Consider the following 19733-nt stretch of genomic DNA (forward strand, 5'->3'; position numbering starts at 1 on the left):
GTTCTGTGCGCAAAAGAAAAACAAGATAAAAAGGGAGAAAGGAAAGAAAAAATAATACTAAATCAATTATCAAGGGATTTGAATCCTCGAAGAAGGGTATCTGTTCACCCCAACTGGAAAATAAAAAGGTTGGTACGAGGGGTGGCTGGTGGTTCCGGATGGAAGGTTTGTTTATTCGGGTTGTGTCGGGTAGCCCTAGGCAGAGACATTCGGATGTTGAAAATACAACACCCGAGTACACCATCCTATGTGCTCAGACGCCAAATGCAGCGGATCGCATCACGCAACTGATGAACCGCTTCCGAACGTCTACAGAGGCAAGCTCTACTCAAACCATGATCTACCTCCTTCAGACGTGTGTTGGGACAGATGTACCACCCGACGAGGTGGAGAACATAGTGGAGACATTGGTAGGGTTCGCAAACGAGCATCCGATGTGGACAGACACCATCCAGTGGATCTGCGCCTTTGTACACTATTACTGCACCGACGAGTTCACCGTTTCTCTGTTTTCTGAATTTGAAGTGCCTTCCGTCGCGGTTCGAGCACTGAAGGAGGCACCACAAAACAGCCATCTCGTACTTGCTGGATGTACCCTGTTGTCGCACTTCAACCTATATCCTATTGGAGACGGAATATCTCAGCTGACGCGCGCTCTCTCTATGCACAGCAAGGATCCCTTGGTATGTAAAGCGGCGTGCCGTGCTCTCGCTGAGTTTACATCGTACGTTGTTGAGGCTCCGAATCTTTATGTCACGGCGAATAAGGAATTTGTTGGGGCGGGTGGCATTGACGTTCTCGAAAGTGTATTGCATGAACAAATAGGCGACGAGGAGACAACTCGATACGTGGCTCGAATTGCCGCCAACGCCATAGGTTCAGGGGAGCCGAATACTTTGGAGCCGGATTTCAAGGTTGTAATGTATTTGGCGGAGGCACTCGAACGATATTCCGATTCAGAGCAGCTCTGTAGCTGTACTCTGCGTGTCTTTAGCGTTTTTCCGTCTTCACCGTATGTTGACATGAACGCTATAGCATCGTTATTTAAAAACACCGAGTCGGAGGCAGTTGCTATAGAAGCTATTCACTTCCTATGCAGTGTGGCGATGAGTGTGAAGACTCTGAAGCAGCTAATTCATACAACTGGTTGCGTGCAGCGGGTGCTGGAGGTTATGCGGAAGTATGCGGGAAATGCTTCGATACAGGAGTACGCCTGTAGTCTGCTATCATACCTTTCTTTTGACTCCGAGACGATAACCTCTTTCATAACGGATGCGAATGGCATCATTCTCGTCCTTGCAGCAATGCGAAACTTTCCTGAGTCAGAGGACTTGCTTGTTTCTGCTTGCGCTGCTCTAAGTGGCTTGACGTTTAACAATCTCAAGGGCCAAGAGGTTATCGTCTCGGAAAAGGGCGTTGCTCTGATTCTGGAGGCGATGGGCCGCGGGAAAAGTGCTCGACTACAAGACAACGGCTGCCTGGCGCTTGGGACCATGTGCTGGAACAGTGATTTGAAGGCCGACGTGATACGCTACGGCGGCGTGCAGATGATCATGAGGGCACTGGCGGCGCATTACACAAACGCTGGTCTTGTAAAAAATGCATGTCGTGCTTTGGCGCAAGTTGCTTTTAACTGCGAGGCCTACCGTGATGACATGCACGCAAGCGGAGTTATACCACTGATTATGAAGGGAATGGCTGAGCATCCGAACTATGACCGTGTGCAAATGCACGGTTGTGTGGCTTTGTCTTACCTTTCCTGGAATAATGAGCAGAATTCTGCGCAGATAATATCGAACAACGGTTATGCTGTTATCATTAACGCGATGCGAAACCATGCACATAATGCTGAAGTTCAGGAGCATGCTTCGCGTGCTCTCGCAAACATTGGGGGAGTCCGCTCGGATGAGCTCACACCAGCATTGGAGTTAATAATTGGGGCTATGCGGCGTCATGAACATGTGAGTGAGGTTCAGGAGGAAACTTGTCGTGCCATAGTCACCCTCTCACTAATTTCGACGTCTTACAAAGATAAACTGTTTGAGCTTGGTGCTGCCGAATGTGTTGTGACTGCTATGCACAACTTTCCATCTACCCAAGTGGTGCAGCAGGAAGCATGCAACGCGTTGGCTCACCTTGCATACGAACACGCCAATCTTAACCGAGCAGTGACAGAACTCAGTGGAGTGGAGGTACTTTTGAGAGCGATGAAGACGTACGTAAATGTGCCAAAAATACAACTAAATGCGTGTGGAGGCCTTAGCGCCCTAGCTTTTGACAACACCATAGCACAGAAGCAGATCTACGACCTTGGGGGTGTAGCGTGTATCATACGAGCCATGGAGAACTTCGAGCGGCTGCGCATGCTGGAGTTGGGTTGTTCTGTGCTCGGGACGCTTGCATGGAACTCTGAGATAAAGGAAAGCGTTGCCGTGGTGGCGATCCCTGAAATTCTGAAGGCTATGCGAGTGCATCACGACAGCCCACTACTCCAAAAATCTACGTGCCGTGCAATTTCCCAGTTCGCGTTTAACTCGGAGAGTAATCGTAAACTACTGGCCGAATCTGGCGCCATACCGTTAATCGTCCTTGCCATGCGCACACACGTTACCACAGACAAGCTTCTCGTGCACGGAATAAAGGCTTTGACATATCTCTGTTGGGAGAATTCCCAGGTCGCAGAGGCTATCATTAGTGAGGGTATCGAAGAGGTTCTCCAACACGTTATTGACACATATCCGGCGTCTACACGGGTTTATGGTGAAGCTGCCCATCTATCCAAGATTCTTTTCCGCAAAGTTACGGGCAGCCCAAACCCGAGTGTACGCGTCTATTCCCCACCGGTATTCTCGCCTGTTTCCGTGTCACAGACCCCGGGGTCTGCCGTCACTCGCACAGATACCGCCATGTTGCTGAGCCCACCCTTGCGGGACGCGTCCGATGTTGGGCATTTTTACGGTCGCCACTCAGATACAGGCCGAAAGGATGATTGGCATCCCGCTGAATATCAGAAGTCTCCGAAACTAGAGCACCAGCAACAAAGACAGCAACATCAACGAAACAACCGTGGGGATAAGGAGACGCAGGGACCCGGTGAGACGAGGGGTGAAATTGACGGAGCGGGTCGCAGGCGCCGCAACCGGCGTCGAGGAGGAGGAGGAGGAGGAGGGGGGGGCGGTGGCCGCTTTGACAGACCCCCCAATCAGTGCGAACCCCCAGGCGCACTCGTTCGTGATTCCCCCGAACGTCGCACCGAAGTTCACAATACCTGGTCCCCGCGACGGGACGGTGGGTCTTCTCGTCCGCTGTCTCCTGACGACCTATGGGATGACCCCCACCCGAGCACATACCATGGGAATCGTGAGCTCGGGAATCTCAGCTGGCAGCAGGTGCAGCTTACTCGTCAACAGGAGGAGCGACACGTGACTTCAGGCGATAGGTCATATCGTGGAGGGGGAGGTGGGGGACGGGGTGGAAGAAGGTATCCAAACCCGCGAGGTAATGCCCCTACTCGTGGACGTGGTGATAGTAGAAGGTGCCAGTAAGTTTTTTTTTTTCGGATGATGCTACGATATTGGGCGTCCCTGTCAAACGCTTTTTTTTTTGTGTGCTCGCGTTCGGTCAGCCTGAGAAGGAGCGGGGGAGGGAAAGGGGGAAGGGTGTAAGGAGGGAGGAATTGGATGGAGGGGCAGGATTCTTTTGGGCAGCCGTAATTAAGCCACTCTGTGTGAAACTGATCGCTTCTTTTGGCACAGCAGACATACATGTTAATTTTTCTCTATTTTTTCCCTTGTATTCGGTAAGAGGAGAAGGAGGCGGCTGGCGAGCCGCTCGTTTTGCCTCATGTTTCACTCTGCTGTCGTACAACTTTGATCGATCTGACCGCCTCTTTGGCGTACCTATTTTTCTTTTTTTTTTTTGTGTGTCCCTTGGTTCGTTGTATACTTTTCTTTCGGTTCTATCTCCGTGCGACTCTAATTGCTGTTTCACTTTCCCCTCCGATCTCTTCTAGGAATACTGGGAGGAAAGGACATCATGAGCGTACCTGAGTGGGCAAGAAGTGAGCATTCCATTGAGGAGGCTAAGGAATATTTGCGGACGGGAAATTCAGTGGACTTCTTCGAGTTAGTTTCGAGCCACATCCTCCGAGAACACCCCCTGGATGTTGCGGCCTTTGCCCTGGATCTAGTAGAACGTATTTCAAAGTTAGGGAACACTCTTTCAGCCCGCGATTATCACCCTAAGAGGGTAGAGGATAATAAGTACCTGCAGGAAAAGAATGTGTGCGAATTCCTTAACGAGTGGATATTGGCCCTTTTGAAAGAGCGCCCAGACACGGACGAGGCTCGTATGAGCTTCCATAAGCGCTACCTGAAGTCACTGGTAGATGGTGGCGGTTGTTCCCAATGTACTTCGGTCAACTGAACATAAGCAAGGGCAAGTACGCGAGATGTAGGGAGCGATCAAGCGAAGGGGAAGAAAACTAAAAAGGGAGAATAGTCAAAAAAGGACAGTCGAATCTTAGTTTCTGGAACTGCTCTCGCTTTTTTAGCTTTAGTTCCTAACTTCTGAAGAATATCATATCCAAATACGAATATTATCAAATGGCTTGATGGTAGGTGGCCCGTATTTTTGCTTCTTTGTGTTTCTTGCCTTCTCAGGCTTGGTTGTTAGACCTATGGTAGTAACAATTACATCATTGTTTTTCTTTCGACACCCCCGCACGGTGACGCCGATGGTAACGTTACCGACGTGCGGGGTACCACTTCGTTCCACTACTATTTCCATGATGTGTGACATAAACATGCTACTTATTATCTCGCTTACTCTTTTGAGCAAGGGTAAGTCTGTGGAACGGTGATATTGTTGGTTTGACGACCCAAGCACTATGTTGCGGCCATTCGTCGGGAGGATAGGACCGCTGGGAGGCCATGGGCACAGAAGGATGGTGTGTAGCACCATCTGCCTGTTTCAGCGTGGCCAGTGGGGAAATGAAGGGTCCAGAGGAGATCAGCGCAACTACGACAATCGAGGTGGCCGAGGCGAGTGGGGAGACCGGGGCGGTCAGCGTGGTGGCAATCAGCGCGACTACGGAGATCAGCGCAACTACGACAATCGAGGTGGCCGAGGCGAGTGGGGAGACCGGGGCGGTCAGCGTGGTGACAATCAGCGCGACTACGGAGATCAGCGCAACTACGACAATCGAGGTGGCCGAGGCGAGTGGGGAGACCGGGGCGGTCAGCGTGGTGGCAATCAGCGCGACTACGGAGATCAGCGCAACTACGACAATCGAGGTGGCCGAGGCGAGTGGGGAGACCGGGGCGGTCAGCGTGGTGACAATCAGCGCGACTACGGAGATCAGCGCAACTACGACAATCGAGGTGGCCGAGGCGAGTGGGGAGACCGGGGCGGTCAGCGTGGTGGCAATCAGCGCGACAACTCTAACCAGTTCGGATACAGGAACGAGAGAGATGGTGGGATCGGACGGCAGCGGTCGGCGCGCGACAATTTTGGCGCCCATGACAATCGTGCTTCCGATGAACGTGGATCAACTGACCCCGCCGTGGGAGAAGTGTTTGATGAACAAGCTGCCAAGATCCTCTACGAACTGAAACGCCGGTTTAAGAGCTCAAAAACCGGGAAAGAGAGAAGGGACGTACAACGTGAGGCCCGCCGCATCGTGCGGCGAGCGCGCGTCGACCCATCGACCCAGGACGAGAAATCGGTGACACTACTTCTCAACTGTGCCGCTACCTTCCGGTGCTATCCACATACAGAGGGAATAAAACAGGCTACAGAATGGATGCGGAAAAATATTGACGGCTTGTCACCCCAAAACGTGGCCCTCTTCACGAACGCAATTGGAGCGCTCTCGGTAGTGGATAGCGATACCATTTTAATTAATGAGATATCTCCTGCAGTGGAAGCTTGTTACGGGCAAATGAACCCCGTGGAACTAGTGATGACCCTGCAAGCCTTCCAACGTGGGAGAATAACAGAAAATGAAGACCTTCAGGTATCACTATTGCAGCAGTTAGTAACTTGTGTGCCGCAGATGCCGGCGCCCCAACTGTCCACCCTGGCGGGCGTCTTGGTGGACACACCTCTCCGGAAACGTGACGAAGCGACGTGGCAGGAGATCGCCAAAACTGTCGTCTCAAAGGCAGCCAGCGGTGCGGAGAACATGCATTCTCGAGAGGTTATAACGCTTCTAAAAGCCACACCGCGCCTTGGTGTCCCGGAAGACCACAGTTTCCATCTGGTTGATCGGGCCATTGCGACAGTGGGGTTCCACACGGACGAGCAAATTGGGGAGCTTCTTGAAGCAGTATCATACTACCGTGATCCTCAAAAGACTTGTGGGAGGGAGCTGAACGAAAAACTCGACAAATTGGTTGATGCCCTATGGGCTCGTCTTCAGAAAGTGGCGCCCTTTGCGGATGCTGCAAGTGTTACAACGATCATGCGTGCCGCGCACAGGTCAGGTATCGATGTTCCTCGTGACATTGTGAGCACTCTGGTTCAAGCGGTGATGAGGGAGCTCCGTTACCACCGTTTTACCTTCCGGCGAGTGGCATCATTGTCTGAGGCTTTGGCGTTGCAGAAGGTACCCGCGAAGGAGCTACTCGCCATGCTTGGCGACTACTGCATCGGAAAGCGACCTCCACGGGAGGAGCGCGGCGAGAACACCCCCGTTGATGACCATAACTCAGGAATTGAAGAACGCATGGACATATATGCTCGCTTCCTTGGGGACTTGACAAAAGCGCGTATTGCACTAGAAAATGCCCACAGTTCCAACGCCGGAAACGGTGAACCGGGTTCAAGTGTTTCTCAGATTCTTGCACAGAGGCTGGAAGACAGCGTGGGCTCCGCCCCTCCGCGGGAGCTTCTCAAGTCTGTGCGAGCGATCTGCACCGCAGCTGACGACTGCCCGTTTCGAAATCGTGCGAATGACGGAAAGATCATAGCACTGTCTGAGCAACGGATTGCGAAGGAGGGCGCCAGTTTCATGGAGGGAGTGCGCAAGACGACCATGGAAAATTTTCTGTCGGCTGTTAGTGGCATTCCACAGGCGCAGAAGGTGGTTGAGGTACTTTCCCACCAAACTAGGTAAAAACACCTCCTTGGCAAGGTGGAGGTGGGCCTCTGCACAAACGCAATCACATGTAAGTGACATGTGCCAATCTGTAATAATCCTTTACGTTCACAGAAATGCCTTTGTTATCCACATGCACATACACGAAGAGGCGGAGCGGAAAAGAGAAAAAAAAGATAAAAATAGGACCCTGAGGGGCTTCTATTTATCGGAAATTTTTTTTTTCTTGAATCCACGACCTCCAGCGGCGCGCGTGTCAGGGTGACCTCACTAGGGGTGTGCTGACCGTAGGAGTAAAGTATAAACCGTATGTTTCTCTCATTTGTTCATTAGTGTTCCTTCGGGGATGGTTGACAGTAGGGCTACCAATGTATGGTAGTAGGAAGGTTCACCAACGCTGAGACGCATTGTACATGCAGTCACTTATCTTCTTTTTCTTTTTTTGTGAACTTCTGAGACGGAGGAAGGGCCGTGAAGAGCAAATTTAGACTGACAAGAGGAATAAAATAGCTTGTAGGAGCTGATGCATGTCTGGGCTATGGAGTTTTAGGGACAATGCCCCCTCATCGCATTGTGTTGGTGCGACAACGAGGGCGGTGTTGCCAGCTTCCGCCGACGAAATTGTATTGCAAGATGCACTGGTGGAGAGCAGTTCAATGCTGGTGGGAAATGCGGTACGTGGCTTCGAGACGGTCACCGATGTTGGTTTGGTCGTTGAGGAAATGCAGGTAGAGTGGGTTGAGAAAACGCTGGGAATTCTTAAGAGTTCTTCGTATCACTTAAGCAATCAGTGCGAAAAGGGGTCTGAGTCGATGCTAAATCACCCTGGTGAGGGCTGTTCCTCGACAGCAACTTCTTTGAACCTGTTGGACGAAGAAGACATGGAAGTAGTGCGTTCACTACTGAAACCTCGCGGTGATTGTGGCATCAAAGTTCGCGGGGCTACATCTAAGCGGAACTGTGGGCCCATTGAACCCTCATCGTCCGTGTTGCGCACAGCGGGTACGGCACCGCGGAGGCGAGATCGACCGTGCGCCGCTGAACCACGCGAGGTAGACACTGTGCCTGTTGTAAGGGTTCAAGTAGCTCGAAAGAGCGGCACGCGGCCGTTTGTTGCTGCAGAACTGCTTGACTATCCGCTTAAACCATCATGGAACAACACCAGAGGTTCTGCCCAACGATTGAAAGAGCGCGTTCCTGCCACGCGCATGCCGCAGCGAGCAGCTGTTGGGCCAGCCAATCAGATTATCTGTGATTCCACAAGTTTTCTCATACCGGGGTCAAACATTTCGCTTAAACAGCCAAAGGAAGTGACATCGATTTGTAGGACGCGGAAGAAAGCGCCACTCTACGATGCGCTGCCACTACAGACGCAAGTTACCCTCTTGTCACTTGAGGCTACCCGACAAAGTGGGTGGCACCGTGATCTCTTGGATAAGTTCGACACAATCGCACGCAAGTGGCGCTCCCTTCACATGAGGAAGTTTGTTTGGGGGAGGTGGTGTTTTCGTCAAGGTAAAAGGGTTGGGGTGCCAATTTCCGTACTCGTAGCAGTGACTGACTCTTCCTTTCTCACCCCCCAGCGTGTAGGCTCTTTTCCACTATTAGCCGGCCATGCCATGAAGGTTATCGACGGTCCTGACGCTCGACTCCTCCGCTGGTACTTTGTGATGTGGGTGGCCGCCGTCCAAAGGGTGCAGGAGCAACGTTCATCTGCAGGAAGATTTGGTCCCATACATTCATAATACCAAAGAATAAAAAAGTAGATTGATACATAAATAGATCTATGCAGAGATATGGATACGCACTCGAGTATGTGTGTGACTTCGTACCTGAATGTGAATGGAGATAGTGCTTTATTTCCTTATATGCTTGGAAGGTGCCACCGTACAGAGCACATGCACTCTCAGCCGCTGTTTGCCGCTGCGGTGGGTGGTAAAATGTCATCGTTGCGAGCTGTGTAGGTCGACCATCGCAGTGCCCAGGGTTTGGACGGCACCGGGCCTACATCGTTGCTAACTTTTTAACAGTTGTGGTTAACTTGTTTTCACCTCTTTTTTTTCTCGTCAGTCTGTGAAATACAGCAACCAAAAAACACAAAAGGAAAAGGTGCGATAGCAAGTGGGCCGGGTGAAAGTGTAGGTGGGGAGGGAAATCGTTCAATCACACTATATTCATTTGCTTATATATACAAGCATTCACATCTGAATCTGGCCTACCTCCACTGCGACGTGCTGGAACCATCATTGAAAAGGACCGAAGCAGTTGTGCGAATATAGGTAACCATACAGTCAGTGGAAGATAGCAACTAGTCGGTACTGGGGCGGGGGAAAAAGAACAGAAAAGAGCCGTGTGGTGTGGTAGTTATCCGCATCTAAAGGGAAGGGCACTACTGTACGAGCAGCGCCGGTGACAAATGGCCATCGATTACTCAGGTTTTCTTGATGAACCGAGTGGAGCCTCCAGCGAGGTAACCGCATCGCGGTACTTTGAGATCCGTGGGTCGATACTTTACTGCTGGACCTATAAACCCGAGAATCCAGGAGACAAACCGCTTAGCTCCATTGATCTTACGGACGTGCACATTACACGGGATGAAGCTGATCGGAGGTCGTGGTCAGTCCAGGGTGGAAAACTCCGCAAGCCGCATATGTTCACTGCTGAAAATGAGGAGGAAAGGGAGGTTTGGATAGAGAAGATGACACATCCAAACCCTGCTAACACTGAGATACTTCGCACGTTAGAGCAAACTAGTGATGGGGATGATACAGCTCCTCTTTGCAGTGGTGGAAGCAACAGGGTGTCTTTGAACGACTTCCAATTTGCGGCGAAAATTGGGAAGGGATCATTCAGCTCTGTGTATGCTGCTACAGAGAAAGCTACTGGTAAAACTTACGCAATTAAAAAAATGGAAAAAGAGGTGATTGAGCGCTACAACATGATCGATAACATTTCTGCAGAGAGGCTCATTCTTCAGAAGATTGATCATCCTTTCATCGTGTCCCTTCATTATGCCTTTCAAACCAAAGGCAGCCTTTACCTTGTGATGGATTTCTTATCCGGAGGAGAACTATTCTTTCATCTCGAATCTGTGTCGGTTTTTGACGAGTGGCGTGCAAAGTTTTATTGCGGCGAGATTGCGCTCGCCCTTGGCTATCTTCACGCGCAAGACATCATTTACCGCGACTTAAAGCCCGAAAACGCAGTGCTTGACGCGGATGGACACGTGTGCCTTACCGACTTCGGGCTTGCCAAGATGGATGTACGCGATGGTTGTAATTTCACCTTCTGTGGGACTCCAGAATATATAGCTCCAGAGTTTCTGCTTGGGAAGCCCCACGGGAAGGCGGTTGACTGGTGGTCGCTCGGTATTCTACTATACGAGATGCTGGAGGGCATACCACCCTTCTACAGCGAGAATGTAAGTGCCATGTATGATAAGATACTGAGCTCCGAACTGCAGTTTGGCGACGGTGAGGGCGGGAGCAACAACATGCCCCAAATATCGGAGGAGGCCCAAGACCTTCTCCGCCGGCTCTTAGACCGCAACCCCGACACCCGACTCCAGGATGTGGAGGAGCTGAAAGGTCACCCATTCTTTCGTGACCTCGACTGGGAAAAGCTGTTCCGGCGAGAGATTGAACCCCCGTTCCGCCCAGACGGCAACGCGCTGAGTAATTTCGATCAAGAGTTCACTTCTGCGGACCCTCCAATGGTACAACCGGACGATGAAGTAGTGGAGGACAAAAGCATATGCGGTTTCACGTTTAATGGGAGATCAAGACCTACATAGCGTTTGCTTGCATCCACTCTTAGGTGTGGCGCCTTCGTTAGGGACCGCAGCACCGGCTGCTGTTTCCAGAGCATCTTACCTTGCTTCATTTTCGTCCTCTGTTTTACCGTTATGTGTGTGTGTGTGCTACCGCGGTAAAGTAACCTAGCATGTTTGACGTTGTGTGCCACTTTTTTATGTGGACGAACGGTCCCACATGTTGGGAAATGTTAGTCCCTCAAGCACGTACGTGTACGAGAGAGGAATGAATGTATCGTATGCTATATAGTAAATCCAACAAAAAGCATTCCCCTTTCTTTGACACCTCCAGCATATTGCGCACCCTTTAAGGTTTGCCGGACCCGATCCTTCTACTTTCTACAGTTCGTTTGGCACAACGAATGGGACATTGTGAAGAAATCAGTTGTTCGGAACATAATATATTGCCCTTGATTAGCTTTGCAGACGTTTGTACGCCATGTGTACGTACAGAGCGAGTGGCACATCCTTGTCAGTGAATTGAAGAAACGGGGGAAAGTACACACTTCCTGAGTTAGAGCATGGCCTCACACATGTCTCTCTCCAGTCTTTTTTCGACTCTACCCTCTATTTTTTAGTTTTGATATTGTATTCCCTTTCATCGTCGCCCCAGTACTCGAGACACAGCTCACATTACTTATAGGTACCGCAGTCACTCCGCACTACAAGAAAAATACCAGCAACAAGTCAAAGTTTGAAATAAAGGGGAGGAAATGCGTAATTTAAGTGCTTTGCATGTACGGTGCATTTTAAATGTATTGGACCGATCCACGACGGTGACGCAACTGTTACCCTCAGGATGCCACTACAGATTCGACCGCTCTAGCACCACACAGAGGGTCTACATTATGAATAACTCACAACATAACACATGAACAACGAATGAGGGAATAAATGATAAGATAAGGAAATGTCATTTGTGAAGAGCGCATTTATATTGTATGCATGGAAAGATGCACTTAATGTGGTTCGGTTTGTGTATTTCTAATTTGCTGCTGTAGTTGCTGACGTTTGTGGGCACTCGATAGTATTCTGTGTTTCGTATGAGGACCGCTACGTCTCTTCTTCCTTTCTTTGGCTCACGTTATCTGTAGGTTGTGCTGTACGCTCTGCCTTGACTGCTACTCGTATTGTTAGTCGGTTGTCGTTTTCACCCGTTACACTGCTGCCCTATATATATTGGCTTCGGTCCCACACTTTACTACATTATTTGTTAACCTACTGCTGTGATGCCCCTTCTATCATAGGAAAGGTATTATTAAGAAAAAGGCGTGGCGCGGGTGCCCCACTTCGTGGAAGAGAGTGGTTCTTAACGAATTAAGCTATGCGGGCGTGGAGTAACCTGCTAGCGTCTGTGACGATGGCGCCGTTTGTTCTGCTATGTTTTGTCTGCTCTTGCGTTTGGCCCGCCGTAGCTACTGCGGGAAGCATTCCCCTTGCTGTTGTGGGCAGTGTCATCACTTCAGAGGATGCGTACCGTTTTATTGAGGTTCAAGCTGTCGACGGCGCCACAGGAGCTGTTGTGCGCTCCGTGCCACTGGATGCAACGCTTACCTTTACTTTTCACGGTCTACCCCAAACTGTAAGTGAGGTGCGGCTCTTGCCGAGGCTGCCTGAGCGGCGGTTTCGTCTCGATAGCAGTGCCTCTGTACTCACTGCGCCTTTGCGGACAAAAGATGGGGATGGGTGGCTCCACTTATCCGCGATTGTAGAGCAGCAAGATGGTTCACAAGCAGGGGATCAATTACCTGGGAGTATAAGTGCGGCAGTTATGGCAGCGATGATTATTGCCCTTGCGGTGATTGGCCGATATCGATTGTTGTCGCTGTTTCAGTTTCCGGCTCCAAAACCGCCGAAGTTGCGTCGTGTAGCTGTGGCAGTGAATCGGTAAGGCGAGTTTATGGACACGTGTGTGTTCTTGACTTTTCTCACATTCGTATTGCGGTGTGCTGTTGCGAGCATTTTGCATTTTCTGGTGTTGGTGTTGGTGCTGGGTATAGGGGTGCTACTGCTTGTTTATATGTATGTGTGCGTGTAACTCTCACTAGCATATGAACTCGAGTACTTTCTTCCTGCCTCTGCTGCTCGTCTGTTATCATGAAGCAGGTACCTCCTAACTCCACTGAGTTTGTAATTGGGCGCATTTTAACCTTCCTGTTGCGTTGCCACTGTAACAGCACTGTACCCCTTTCCTTCACTTCTGTGTATATGTGCGTGCCAACAACTTTCCGACGACCCGCTGTCTTGTAGAAAGTAGCAACAGGTGAGCCCGTCACGCCTTCTCCCCTGACGATGCCCGCACGTGGCTGTGCCCCTGTTGATGAGCAGATCGCTGGGACAGACACGGAAGGACGACGCTACAGGTCAGTGGAGGAGATGTGGGGACGCGAGTTGCAGGGTAACTTGTACGACGCGAAGACAGGGTGGTATGGTAAGTCTCTCCAGTACTGGGGCAGCGTTCCGGCTACCGTCAGCGGTGTACTGGGCGGTATGGATAATGTGCATGATATCGACATCCGTGATTCACGCGCTTTCATATGCTGCTTGCCGGAGCGCGGCACTACACGTGCACTTGACTGCGGTGCCGGTATTGGTCGAATCACCAAGTCCCTTTTGTGCCACTTATACGATGTGACAGATCTTCTGGAACCGGTGGCAAGCATGCTGGAGAAGGCGAAAGAGGAACTTGAGGGGTTTCCAGTGGGCGATTTCTTTCAGTCGTCGATGGAGACAGCGAAGCTTCAACCGAAGACATACGACCTCATTGTTATTCAATGGGCGGCGATCTATCTGACAGACGAGGACTTTGTTGCTTTCTTGGTACGCTGCAAGGAGGCACTGACACCGAAGGGGTACATATTCTTCAAGGAGAATTGCGCGTCTGACGACGAGTTCATTGTTGACAAGGAGGACAGTAGCCTGACGCGATCCGACAAGCACTACAAGCGTATATTTGCCGCTGCCGGTATTGAGGTTGTTAAGGAGGCTATGCAAGGCGATTGGCCTGATGATCTGCTGAAGGTGAAGATGTACGCACTACGCTAAGCAGTTGGTCCTCCCACCGGTTGTTGATGTGTTCTCACTTCTTGTTGGCGCATTGCTGTTGTCGTCACTTTGTTTTGTTGTTCTTTGCATGGTTTATTTTTTTCAATTAGAGGCCACTACCTCTGCGTTGCCATCGGTTGGCTTACCCTAACGGTGGCACTGCCAACCCTCGTACTCGTCACACGGTGGTCTTCTACCTCTGCATGAATTTTTTGTGTTATTTTTGTTAATGTCCGACTATTTATTGTTGTTACGTCCCTTAGCTACTTTTGTGTGTGTTTAGTGTTGTTACTTTTGTAGCGGGTAAATCAATTCACGGTTATCAGGTTAAATAGGGGATAGCCATAATCAGGACTCTGGTGTGTAAAGGCGTGCGTGCGTAGACAGAGAGATTACATCGAGATGTCTGCACTTGCGGAGGCCGAGCGCATGGAGCGCGAAAAAGCCCTTATGGAGGGACAGCAGCGGGTGGACATGCTCCGTGAGACGGTACGTATAATGGCGAATCGGCAAGCCGTTCTCGTCGGGACGAAGCGCCGTCTGCAAATTTCCACCGGAGAGTTGCAGCGTCTCTCTTCTGACCACTGTGTGTATGAGAGTGTGGGCCGCGTGTTTCTCCGGACACCGGTGCCGGCGTTCATAGAGAAGCAGATGGAGGCTGCAGAGAGGTGCGAGGCCGAAGAGAAGCGGCTGATGAGTGAGAAGCAGAGAGTTGTGGAGCAACTGCAGAAGGATGAAGTGCAGCTCCGTGAAGCAGCACAGCAGTACATGGCTGAAATGAGTGCCCGTCGGCAGTTACAACAGCAGCAGCAGAAACAGTAACAGCTACGCTCTGCCCGCAATCGGCGTTCTAGGTATCTGCCGATATTGTGCATTTCTGTTGTCTGAGGTGTGCGCTACAGAATGTGCTGCTTTGGAGTGCGGCACCCTATCAGCAAGGGTCCGTTCCAAGTAGTTTTGGCGTGCGTGTGTGAGTTTGACTGTGATGCATGGGACACCGTATAATTTAACGTCTCAGTCACTGGTGATTTCTAGGTCTGTTTTCATTTGTGTGTACCCTGTTTTCTGTTTCCATTCCTGTTCTGGGTACATCTTCCTCTTTTATTTCTCAAACCCGTTATGTGAACGTGGGGAGGAAGGGAGTGTGTGGCACTCGGTCGGTTGCGTTGAAGGTGAGGTTTGCTTGGACCGGCGATGCTGTGCAGCGGCCGCATTATTCTCAAGAAGAAATGGATTCCTCCACTTGGTTACCGGCCGAAGGATTTCGAGAGAAAATTGCGTTCTCCGCGTTCGTCGAAACCGTGGCGCGACCGCCGCGCGGCATCGGGTGGGCAGATTGAGGTTTCACCGAGTACCGCGGCGGCGAACATTCCGCGCGGTGACCTTGTCTTTAGACCCCCGCTCGGTATTCGTGATGTGCGACCGGGCTCTCCTTCGGAGCTTCTTCCAACCTTTGGAGTTTCAGAAGAGCATCTTGCTGCGCATGCTCTTCCCGCTGCGGGGTCGCAGGTGGAAGGCGGGGATGTGTTAGCTGTAGCGGTCCCACGGTCAGCATCACATCTGACGCTACCATTTGGGAGGGCACTAAACGTTAATGTTGAAGAAATCAAGACATATGAGGAGGGACCTGTGCCCATACACCTTCAGCAATTCCGGCGTAGTAGGCGGGAAGCAGCCGATTCCATCATTCTACCTCGCCATATTAACCGACTGTTCCATAAAATAATGGGTTGGTCGGAAGACCTCGTGAAAGTGGAAATGGATGAAGCCCCAACCCCAAACACAGGTGGAGTGCCCTCTGACACCGCGGCAGTGCGTGCGAAGGAAGCACAGGAGTCTGAAGTTCCGTTGCTGAGGATGAAATACGATAACGTTGTGGACAAGATGAAGTATGGTGTTCTTCTTGACAATTATGAGAAGGACAAGTTTGCGATCGAACACCAACTTGAGATTGCTGGCGAGAAGTTCGAGCGGAAGTTCCTTGACTGGGAGGGTATGCATGTTCTCGATCAGGACCCCAGTGCGGCAGTGCGCGAGGTGCTTGAGAACAAGGCATCAATAGTAATGGAACAACCATCCTCGTTTGCCATACCTGTAGTGAATCGTGACTGCTGCCGCGGGTGTGGTGCGCTTCTGCAGGACCAAGATGAGAACTCTTTCGGGTATGTGCGGAAAGGTGATGTGGAGCGGTACATCATTGAGAAACAACAGAAAATGAGGGCGCGTGCTGAGTACGCGGATCGAATGTCTGAGCTGCAGGCGCACTGGCGGAAACATGGTCGGCGTGTGGGCGAGGAGTGGCTGGATTTTATGACCCAGGAGGAATTTGATGCCTTTTACCGAGATAGGAACGCGCCGTTTGTATGCCACCGCTGCCACGCGCTAGAGAACCTCGGGATGGAGGGGCGGCGTCGCATATGGTCAGCACCGGACTTCACTGACAAGTTGCGTGCCCTTCGTGAGAAGAAATGTGTAGTGGTTCTTGTTGTTGACGTAACAGATTTTCCTGGGACTATGGTGTATGACCTCCCGGGCCTCATATCGATGAACAATGATGTGATAATTGCTGTGAATAAGATGGATTGTGTTAGGAATCGCTCCTTCAACTACCGAGGCAAGGATCGTGCGGTCGCTGCTTGCCTTGTGACCGAGCGGTACGTGAGACGGTGGGTGACTGGGATCGCCGTTCAGTTTGGACTACCACGTCACCAGATAAAGGACGTGATTCCTTTGTCTGCGAAGCGTGGTTGGAATGTAGAGGCTCTAATAGCGGCTGTGGAGGAGGCCTCCAACCTCAACCTTCGGCGACCAACAAAACCCATACCGACGTATTTCGTTGGTGTTGCGAATGTTGGGAAGTCCTCCGTTATTAACGCCATTGCCCACAAACTGTATGTGCCTCTGCCACCCCACCCGGAGAGTCGGAAGGTATACTACACGAAGAAGGCACCGGATGGAAGTGAGTCTGTTTTCTGGCGGTGGTACACACCTCCTAATGTGAACCAGGCGGAAATGATTGACATTCCATCTCGGCACGACAAGAAAGCCTCGAAGCTGGTAACTACCTCCTCCTTGCCTGGTACCACGGTTGATGCTGTTGCAGTGCGCGTTTCGCTGAGTAAAGGCGCGGAGAAGGGCCGTGCACATCTGTTTGACACACCCGGCCTCCTTCCGCATTGGCACCGTCACTCACCCCTGACGCTACTACAGATGCGACGCACCCTCATTCGCAAGTTCCGCAATCCTCAGTGCTTTATCCTGGTGCCTGGGAACACATTGTTTCTCGGAGGCCTCTGTGCCGTGGACGTAGTGAAAGGAACGTCGCGCGGGATGCTTTTCATGGTTTACACGTCGCAGAAGGTACGTAACGCCATCATTAACACAGACCGGTCGGATGAGTTTTGGAGGGAACAACTTGGTCGTGCGCTTGACCCACCCGGATCTGTGGAACAAGTTGGTGATCTTCGGCTCACGGAGTCGAGGAGCTATTTGTTTGAATGCTACCAGCGTAACCGAAAGCGGCCAAAGGCGGATATCTATTTCTGCGGACTTGGCTGGGTTGCGTTCTGTGTGAATGAGCCCGCAGATGTGGTACTGCGTGTGCGGACCTTACCGGGAGTAGTGCATGGTGTGCGCGAACCGTTGCGGTACAAGGACCTACTGGCATTTAAAGGGTGGCCGAAACTGCATTTATATTGTATGCATGGAAAGATGCACTTAATGTGGTTCGGTTTGTGTATTTCTAATTTGCTGCTGTAGTTGCTGACGTTTGTGGGCACTCGATAGTATTCTGTGTTTCGTATGAGGACCGCTACGTCTCTTCTTCCTTTCTTTGGCTCACGTTATCTGTAGGTTGTGCTGTACGCTCTGCCTTGACTGCTACTCGTATTGTTAGTCGGTTGTCGTTTTCACCCGTTACACTGCTGCCCTATATATATTGGCTTCGGTCCCACACTTTACTACATTATTTGTTAACCTACTGCTGTGATGCCCCTTCTATCATAGGAAAGGTATTATTAAGAAAAAGGCGTGGCGCGGGTGCCCCACTTCGTGGAAGAGAGTGGTTCTTAACGAATTAAGCTATGCGGGCGTGGAGTAACCTGCTAGCGTCTGTGACGATGGCGCCGTTTGTTCTGCTATGTTTTGTCTGCTCTTGCGTTTGGCCCGCCGTAGCTACTGCGGGAAGCATTCCCCTTGCTGTTGTGGGCAGTGTCATCACTTCAGAGGATGCGTACCGTTTTATTGAGGTTCAAGCTGTCGACGGCGCCACAGGAGCTGTTGTGCGCTCCGTGCCACTGGATGCAACGCTTACCTTTACTTTTCACGGTCTACCCCAAACTGTAAGTGAGGTGCGGCTCTTGCCGAGGCTGCCTGAGCGGCGGTTTCGTCTCGATAGCAGTGCCTCTGTACTCACTGCGCCTTTGCGGACAAAAGATGGGGATGGGTGGCTCCACTTATCCGCGATTGTAGAGCAGCAAGATGGTTCACAAGCAGGGGATCAATTACCTGGGAGTATAAGTGCGGCAGTTATGGCAGCGATGATTATTGCCCTTGCGGTGATTGGCCGATATCGATTGTTGTCGCTGTTTCAGTTTCCGGCTCCAAAACCGCCGAAGTTGCGTCGTGTAGCTGTGGCAGTGAATCGGTAAGGCGAGTTTATGGACACGTGTGTGTTCTTGACTTTTCTCACATTCGTATTGCGGTGTGCTGTTGCGAGCATTTTGCATTTTCTGGTGTTGGTGTTGGTGCTGGGTATAGGGGTGCTACTGCTTGTTTATATGTATGTGTGCGTGTAACTCTCACTAGCATATGAACTCGAGTACTTTCTTCCTGCCTCTGCTGCTCGTCTGTTATCATGAAGCAGGTACCTCCTAACTCCACTGAGTTTGTAATTGGGCGCATTTTAACCTTCCTGTTGCGTTGCCACTGTAACAGCACTGTACCCCTTTCCTTCACTTCTGTGTATATGTGCGTGCCAACAACTTTCCGACGACCCGCTGTCTTGTAGAAAGTAGCAACAGGTGAGCCCGTCACGCCTTCTCCCCTGACGATGCCCGCACGTGGCTGTGCCCCTGTTGATGAGCAGATCGCTGGGACAGACACGGAAGGACGACGCTACAGGTCAGTGGAGGAGATGTGGGGACGCGAGTTGCAGGGTAACTTGTACGACGCGAAGACAGGGTGGTATGGTAAGTCTCTCCAGTACTGGGGCAGCGTTCCGGCTACCGTCAGCGGTGTACTGGGCGGTATGGATAATGTGCATGATATCGACATCCGTGATTCACGCGCTTTCATATGCTGCTTGCCGGAGCGCGGCACTACACGTGCACTTGACTGCGGTGCCGGTATTGGTCGAATCACCAAGTCCCTTTTGTGCCACTTATACGATGTGACAGATCTTCTGGAACCGGTGGCAAGCATGCTGGAGAAGGCGAAAGAGGAACTTGAGGGGTTTCCAGTGGGCGATTTCTTTCAGTCGTCGATGGAGACAGCGAAGCTTCAACCGAAGACATACGACCTCATTGTTATTCAATGGGCGGCGATCTATCTGACAGACGAGGACTTTGTTGCTTTCTTGGTACGCTGCAAGGAGGCACTGACACCGAAGGGGTACATATTCTTCAAGGAGAATTGCGCGTCTGACGACGAGTTCATTGTTGACAAGGAGGACAGTAGCCTGACGCGATCCGACAAGCACTACAAGCGTATATTTGCCGCTGCCGGTATTGAGGTTGTTAAGGAGGCTATGCAAGGCGATTGGCCTGATGATCTGCTGAA

General features: G+C 51.1%; 11 protein-coding genes across 11 annotated transcripts; all 11 read left to right on the plus strand.

The window, feature by feature from the left end:
• Window positions 1-158: 158 nt before the first annotated feature.
• On the plus strand, window positions 159-3545 carry TbgDal_VI1990 (hypothetical protein, conserved; the record flags this gene model as incomplete). Its single annotated transcript, XM_011775704.1, has 1 exon — window positions 159-3545. The coding sequence occupies one exon, from the start codon at window positions 159-161 to the stop codon at window positions 3543-3545; it is 3387 nt and encodes a 1128-aa protein (XP_011774006.1).
• Window positions 3546-4035: 490 nt separating this feature from the next.
• On the plus strand, window positions 4036-4425 carry TbgDal_VI2000 (hypothetical protein, conserved; the record flags this gene model as incomplete). The annotated part of the gene is made up of 1 exon (XM_011775705.1): window positions 4036-4425. The coding sequence occupies one exon, from the start codon at window positions 4036-4038 to the stop codon at window positions 4423-4425; it is 390 nt and encodes a 129-aa protein (XP_011774007.1).
• A 463-nt stretch (window positions 4426-4888) lies between these two features.
• Window positions 4889-7117, plus strand: TbgDal_VI2010 (hypothetical protein, conserved; the record flags this gene model as incomplete). Its single annotated transcript, XM_011775706.1, has 1 exon — window positions 4889-7117. One exon carries the CDS (start codon window positions 4889-4891, stop codon window positions 7115-7117), a length of 2229 nt encoding a protein of 742 aa, XP_011774008.1.
• A 509-nt stretch (window positions 7118-7626) lies between these two features.
• On the plus strand, window positions 7627-8844 carry TbgDal_VI2020 (hypothetical protein, conserved; the record flags this gene model as incomplete). The annotated part of the gene is made up of 1 exon (XM_011775707.1): window positions 7627-8844. One exon carries the CDS (start codon window positions 7627-7629, stop codon window positions 8842-8844), a length of 1218 nt encoding a protein of 405 aa, XP_011774009.1.
• Window positions 8845-9515: 671 nt separating this feature from the next.
• Window positions 9516-10892, plus strand: TbgDal_VI2030 (protein kinase, putative; the record flags this gene model as incomplete). Its single annotated transcript, XM_011775708.1, has 1 exon — window positions 9516-10892. One exon carries the CDS (start codon window positions 9516-9518, stop codon window positions 10890-10892), a length of 1377 nt encoding a protein of 458 aa, XP_011774010.1.
• Window positions 10893-12234: 1342 nt separating this feature from the next.
• Window positions 12235-12801, plus strand: TbgDal_VI2040 (hypothetical protein, conserved; the record flags this gene model as incomplete). Its single annotated transcript, XM_011775709.1, has 1 exon — window positions 12235-12801. One exon carries the CDS (start codon window positions 12235-12237, stop codon window positions 12799-12801), a length of 567 nt encoding a protein of 188 aa, XP_011774011.1.
• A 401-nt stretch (window positions 12802-13202) lies between these two features.
• Window positions 13203-13955, plus strand: TbgDal_VI2050 (hypothetical protein, conserved; the record flags this gene model as incomplete). Its single annotated transcript, XM_011775710.1, has 1 exon — window positions 13203-13955. One exon carries the CDS (start codon window positions 13203-13205, stop codon window positions 13953-13955), a length of 753 nt encoding a protein of 250 aa, XP_011774012.1.
• A 402-nt stretch (window positions 13956-14357) lies between these two features.
• On the plus strand, window positions 14358-14777 carry TbgDal_VI2060 (hypothetical protein, conserved; the record flags this gene model as incomplete). The annotated part of the gene is made up of 1 exon (XM_011775711.1): window positions 14358-14777. The coding sequence occupies one exon, from the start codon at window positions 14358-14360 to the stop codon at window positions 14775-14777; it is 420 nt and encodes a 139-aa protein (XP_011774013.1).
• A 372-nt stretch (window positions 14778-15149) lies between these two features.
• Window positions 15150-17714, plus strand: TbgDal_VI2070 (hypothetical protein, conserved; the record flags this gene model as incomplete). The annotated part of the gene is made up of 1 exon (XM_011775712.1): window positions 15150-17714. One exon carries the CDS (start codon window positions 15150-15152, stop codon window positions 17712-17714), a length of 2565 nt encoding a protein of 854 aa, XP_011774014.1.
• A 323-nt stretch (window positions 17715-18037) lies between these two features.
• On the plus strand, window positions 18038-18604 carry TbgDal_VI2080 (hypothetical protein, conserved; the record flags this gene model as incomplete). The annotated part of the gene is made up of 1 exon (XM_011775713.1): window positions 18038-18604. One exon carries the CDS (start codon window positions 18038-18040, stop codon window positions 18602-18604), a length of 567 nt encoding a protein of 188 aa, XP_011774015.1.
• A 401-nt stretch (window positions 18605-19005) lies between these two features.
• TbgDal_VI2090 (hypothetical protein, conserved, (fragment)) lies at window positions 19006-19733 on the plus strand (the record flags this gene model as incomplete). Its single annotated transcript, XM_011775714.1, has 1 exon — window positions 19006-19733. A coding segment is annotated over one exon (728 nt), but the record flags the coding sequence as incomplete, so codon positions are not given.

Source organism: Trypanosoma brucei, chromosome 6 (assembly GCF_000210295.1).
Source record: "Trypanosoma brucei gambiense DAL972 chromosome 6, complete sequence".
Lineage (NCBI taxonomy): Eukaryota > Euglenozoa > Kinetoplastea > Trypanosomatida > Trypanosomatidae > Trypanosoma > Trypanosoma brucei.